At 18.2% G+C, this 5402-nt stretch overlaps 1 protein-coding gene across 2 annotated transcripts; it reads left to right on the top strand.

The window, feature by feature from the left end:
- The first annotated feature begins 318 nt into the window (after positions 1–318).
- Positions 319–5402, top strand: LOC412679 (rap1 GTPase-GDP dissociation stimulator 1-B). Of its 2 annotated transcripts, XM_026442844.1 has the most exons (10): positions 325–373; positions 987–1115; positions 1324–1557; positions 2220–2386; positions 2622–2853; positions 3040–3186; positions 3259–3654; positions 4473–4605; positions 4741–5006; positions 5269–5402. In XM_026442844.1, the coding sequence occupies exons 1-10, from the start codon at positions 364–366 to the stop codon at positions 5388–5390; spliced, it is 1836 nt and encodes a 611-aa protein (XP_026298629.1). In that variant the 5' UTR covers positions 325–363; the 3' UTR covers positions 5391–5402. The 2 variants fall into 2 exon arrangements, with proteins under 2 accessions (XP_026298630.1, XP_026298629.1); XM_026442845.1 differs by lacking the exon at positions 987–1115 and having other exon boundaries at positions 319–373.

The raw sequence follows: 5402 nt of genomic DNA on the forward strand, positions 1-5402 counted from the left end.
AGTTCTGAACAAAGTTCAGAGTTTCATGATACCAACCTTATCGAATATTCCTTTTTTTCCACTAAATATGTAACGATAGAAATTAAATAATAACATTAAAATACAACTTATTTAAATTAATATAAATCTTGATTTATATAATTTGAGACTTATTATTTTCTTTTATATAATTATTGAATATCATAAATTTTTTACTATAATTTAATATAGTTATTTCGTTAAAGAAAACTTTCTTATCTAATGATTTGTAATTTATGGCAAATTTTTTTAATAATGACGTTTCTTTCACTTTAAGTAAATTTTGTTTCTGTAATTTTGAAAGGAAGGAATATTTGTATAAAGTTAAAAGTTAAAATAAAAAAGATGATGGAAGGTACTGTAATAATAAATGTATTTAATAATTATAAATTTAGAATAATTTTTAGTGATAATTTTTGTTAAAAATATTATATATTTTAATATATTAATTTATTTGTTTTTTTCTTTATTATTACATACATTTCTTTATTATCAAAAATATTTAAAAAATATAAAAATTGTGTGAAATATATATATTTAAGAAATGACATAATTTTAATTTATAAAAAAAAATCAAATAATATAAAAAAATTTATAAAAATATGTATCGTATCTATTCTTAAATATATATTAAAATTCATATAATTTTACTCTTAAATGAAATTATTTTTAAGTAGATTTTATTTATTATCTATAATTTTAATAATTCTGAGAATATGAGTATTATAATTCTATAATATAAGGATTATAATATGTATAAAAAAAGTTTTATAAATTAAATTTATAAAAAAATTAATCTTTTTATATATTATTTTTATATATTATATATTATATAAATATGTATCAAGTAAAATTTTTATGTAAAAATTCAAAACTATTTATATATATATTTATATCATAGTATATCATAGTTTATATGTTCATTTATGTATTTATAAATTATCTAGTTGTTTACATAATTTTTTTAGGCACATTAAAAAATAATATTGATAAATTAATTGAAGAACTGCGATTTATTATAAAATCTGAAAAAGAAATTGAAGATATCATCCAAGTATTAGATTCTATTGTTGATGTTAGCAAAACATCTTTTGGAGGTATTAAATATTTTTTTTTGTCCTATTTGATTTAAGTTTTAAATTATATTTAAAAAATAGTATAATAATAATATAAGAATTTATATTATATTGATTTTAATGTTTTTTAATATTATTTTAAATTATTAACAATGAAAAATATTAAAATATTAATATATTACTTTATAATTTATGTTCTCTATAATAAGTGAATTTTGTTTATTTTTAGAGAATACAGAATGCATAATAGATGATGTTTTTTTAACTTTATTACATCATGAATCAAAAGAAATTATTGCAAAAACTGCTAAAGCAATTGCTGAAATTGCAAAAAGTGAAAAAGGGAGAGAAAAATGTACTAGTACAGATTTAATAAATGCATTATTAGATCTGTTAAATGAGGAATGCATTGATATATTGATACAGACTTCCAGGGCTTTAGGAAATATTTGTTATGAGAATGGTAGGGAGCTTTAATCCCTAATGACCCAAATTTTGTTCATGTATGTAGTTAACATTAAAATCATCATTATGATATTAGAAATAATAGCATACGATATTAGAAATAATAGCAGAAATTATTTATTTTTATTTTATTTATCTATTAAATATTAATGTTTTTAAAAGCATGAAATATTATTAAAATATCACATAATTTAAAAATAAGTAGTAAAATTTTAAAAAATAATAAAAATAATTCTTATAAAAACATAAAAATTATAATTATTATATTGAAGCATGATATTAATACATCATCAAATATAAAATTATATTATATATTATATTATATATATATATAAACTTTAAAATATTAATGAATGTTTTATAGAAAATTTGTTAATATATTAATATGTTAAATGTTTATTATTAGCATTAAAAAATTATATATATAATATATTTAATTTTTATTTTTATGAAATTTGAAATAGTAGATATAAAAATATTTTTAATATAATAATTTAATAATAATAATTAGAAGTAAAAAAATAATTTTTAGATACATACAATAATTAATTTTAATATTATATTATTATATGTTATATTATTTAATATTAATGTTTAATAATTAATAATTTAATTACATTTAAAATTTTGTAGTAAATCTTATTTCAAAAATTTTTATAGAAAATGGTAAAAAATTCATTGAAAATAGAAATGGATTAATATTAATTCTAACAGTATTAAAAAAAAGTGTTACTCTGAAAAATGAAGAAAGTTTATCATTTCTTCGTAATGTTGCTGCAGGACTTTTATTAAATTTTCTTATTGATCAACCATCTCTTCATACAAAGGTATAATATATTTGTTATTATATTTTCCTTATTTTTATTTATTATATCATTATAATTAAATTAACAAATACTAATTAAATTATCGTAAATACATAAATTAAATATTAAAAAATTTAATTTTATAATTATATTATTTCAAATTTATAACAATAATTTTGTAATGACATATTAATTAATATATATATAAATACATAAACAAAAATTTATATATTAATATATGAAAAAATATTTCTAGGAATTACAGGAAAAAATAGTACCTATTATCTGTAATATTCTGGAAATTGATGGGACTTCTGGTGGAGAGGCTGCAATGCATTCTCTTTTAATACTAGAATTATTGAACGATGCTAACAAAATATTTTTAGATGAAAGGCTTACAACAATTTTAGTAAATATGTTATCTACTGATACATCATCAGAACTTTCCGAAATATGTTTAGAACTTCTTCATGGACAAGCAGAAGATGGTATTTTTATAAACTTAAAAATATAATAATAAATAATCAAAATAACCAAATTGTATTTCTATAATCTGTAATTTTATTTCTATAATCTGTAAACTTGATAAATGAATAATTTAATTTATATATAATACTATATATAATATATTAATAATTGAATTGAATAAATTTAATATCATATTATTATTTTAGAAAATACAAAATTACTACTTGCGAAAGCTGGTGTTTGTGAATTATTATTGAATTTATTAGAAAAACATAGTCCATATTGTACAGATGAAGAAACTAGATCTGTGTTGAAAATTGCTTGCAATTTAATTGTTCTTATATTAACTGGAGGTATGTTAAATTATAAGATAAAAAAAAAATATTTTAATTGCATTTCATGAAAACATTTATGTAATGTTTTAGATAATAGTATGAATAGTTTATATGATAAAAGTAATGGCATTACATACAAAAAACTGGTTAAATGGCTTGAGAATAAAGACAAAGACTTACAAATTACAGCTGTATTAGCAATGGGTAATTTTGCACGTTCAGATACTCATTGTAAACTTATGGTTACTCAAGGTGTTCATCGTAACCTTTTAAAATTGTTACAAAGAAATAATACAAATGTTGATGATATAAGATTTCAACATGCTTTGCTTAGTGCTTTAAGGAATCTCGTTATTCCTATGGATAATAAACCTATAATATTAACAGATGGATTGATAAACATTTTATATTCTATGTTGAACATTTCATCATATCCTGTTGTATTTAAATTACTAGGCACTTTAAGGATTGTTATTGATGGTCAAAGTATGTTAACAATAATTTTTCCCAATATTTTTTTAAATATATAGAATGTATAGAATGTTAATATATTCAATATTTTTCGAGCATTGATTTTAAAGATCAAACAAAAGTTAATACAAGAAAATGTTAATTATTATTTATTATTAATTAATTATTATGTTATTATTTAATTATTATGTTAATTATTTAATTTATTTACTAAATTATAAACAATTTAAATTTATGTTAGATAAACAAAGTAGAAATAAAATGAAATCATTTTATCTTCCTTATATTACTGGAAATAGAATATATATTATATTCTATTTCCATTTCATTTCATCTAAGTTAAATTACTTATAACTTAATAAATAAGTCTCAAACTTATTTTTTATAGCAATTATATTTATAGCAATATCAAGTATATTTTTGTATAAACTTTTGAATTTATTTTAATCTCTAGAATAAATCTTTTAAAGGATCATTTGATGAATATTTTAACAATATATAAATATAAAAAATATTATATTTATATATTATAATAAAATATGTAAAATATTATCATCATTATTATTATTATCATTATTATTATCATTATAATTATCATCGTCGTCGTCATCATGGTCATCTCTCTCTCTCTCTCTCTCTCTCTCTCTCTCTCTCTCTCTCTCTCTCTCTCTCTCTCTCTCTCTCTCTCTCTCTCTCTCTCTCTCTCTCTCCCTCCCCTTCCTCCTTTCCTCCCTCCCTTCTCTCTCTAATGTAATATAATATAATATAAATTATTTTGATAAAATAATTACCAAATAATTAAAATAAAATAAATAATTTACTCATTATTGCAGGTGAAGCTGCCATAGAATTAGGAAAGAAAAATGATTTAATAAAAAAAGTTGTCAATTGGTGTGAAGTTGAAGAACATCCTGGAGTTCAGGGTGAAGCAAATCGTTTAATTGCTTGGTTAATTAATAATAGCAGGTTAATTTTTTAATATATTATATATTAAAAATATATATTAATATATTAATATATTATAATAACTGCAAGAAATTATTTTAGCGCTATTTTATTACCACTAAGAAATTAATAATATTTATATTTTTATTTTCATAGAAATAAAGATATAGCACATCTAATAATAGAACATGGAGCTGTAAAACATCTGGTCAAAATGTTAACAACACCACATGTTTTAATGTTAAACGAAGCTTTAATTAGTTTGATGATATTGACTACAATTTCCTTAACTGAATGTGAAAATCTTCTTTTGGAAGCTGATATAGGAGAAAAACTTTGCAATCTCTTTAATGATAAAAGCAATTTGGAAATACCAATTTTACATAATGTATTATGTTTAATTGATAATATTATTAATTCAGGTATAAAAATTATTCTTATTAAATAACATTTTTTAAAATATCAAATAATATATATATTTGTTTTTTTAAAATAAAAGATATAAAATAAAAAAATTCGAAAAATTTTCATTATTAAATAATTTTTCGCATTAATTAAATTTTTAAGAAGTTCAATCGTAAAATATAGTTAAAGATAAATTATTATTAATCATAGAACATAATAATTAAAGAAAAAATGTATACAAAATTATTATTATAAATTTATATTAAATTTAAATTTCAGAGGCTTTAAAAGAACATCTGAGAAAAACTGATTTAATAATATTATGTCAAGAAACAAATTTAATTAAGAAAGAAGAAAAACTTAATAAAAAATTGGAAAAAATTTGTAAGATAATTATATAATTAAATAATGAA

Source organism: Apis mellifera, linkage group LG9 (genome assembly GCF_003254395.2).
Source record: "Apis mellifera strain DH4 linkage group LG9, Amel_HAv3.1, whole genome shotgun sequence".
Lineage (NCBI taxonomy): Eukaryota > Metazoa > Arthropoda > Insecta > Hymenoptera > Apidae > Apis > Apis mellifera.

Excerpts from the sequence above, each read along its gene's own strand:
- LOC412679 (XM_026442844.1), top strand. Across the intron at positions 1,558-2,219 it reads AAATATTTGTTATGAGAATG|AAAATGGTAAAAAATTCATT; the intron begins GTAGGGAGCTTT and ends AAATTTTTATAG. Across the intron at positions 3,655-4,472 it reads GATTGTTATTGATGGTCAAA|GTGAAGCTGCCATAGAATTA; the intron begins GTATGTTAACAA and ends TCATTATTGCAG.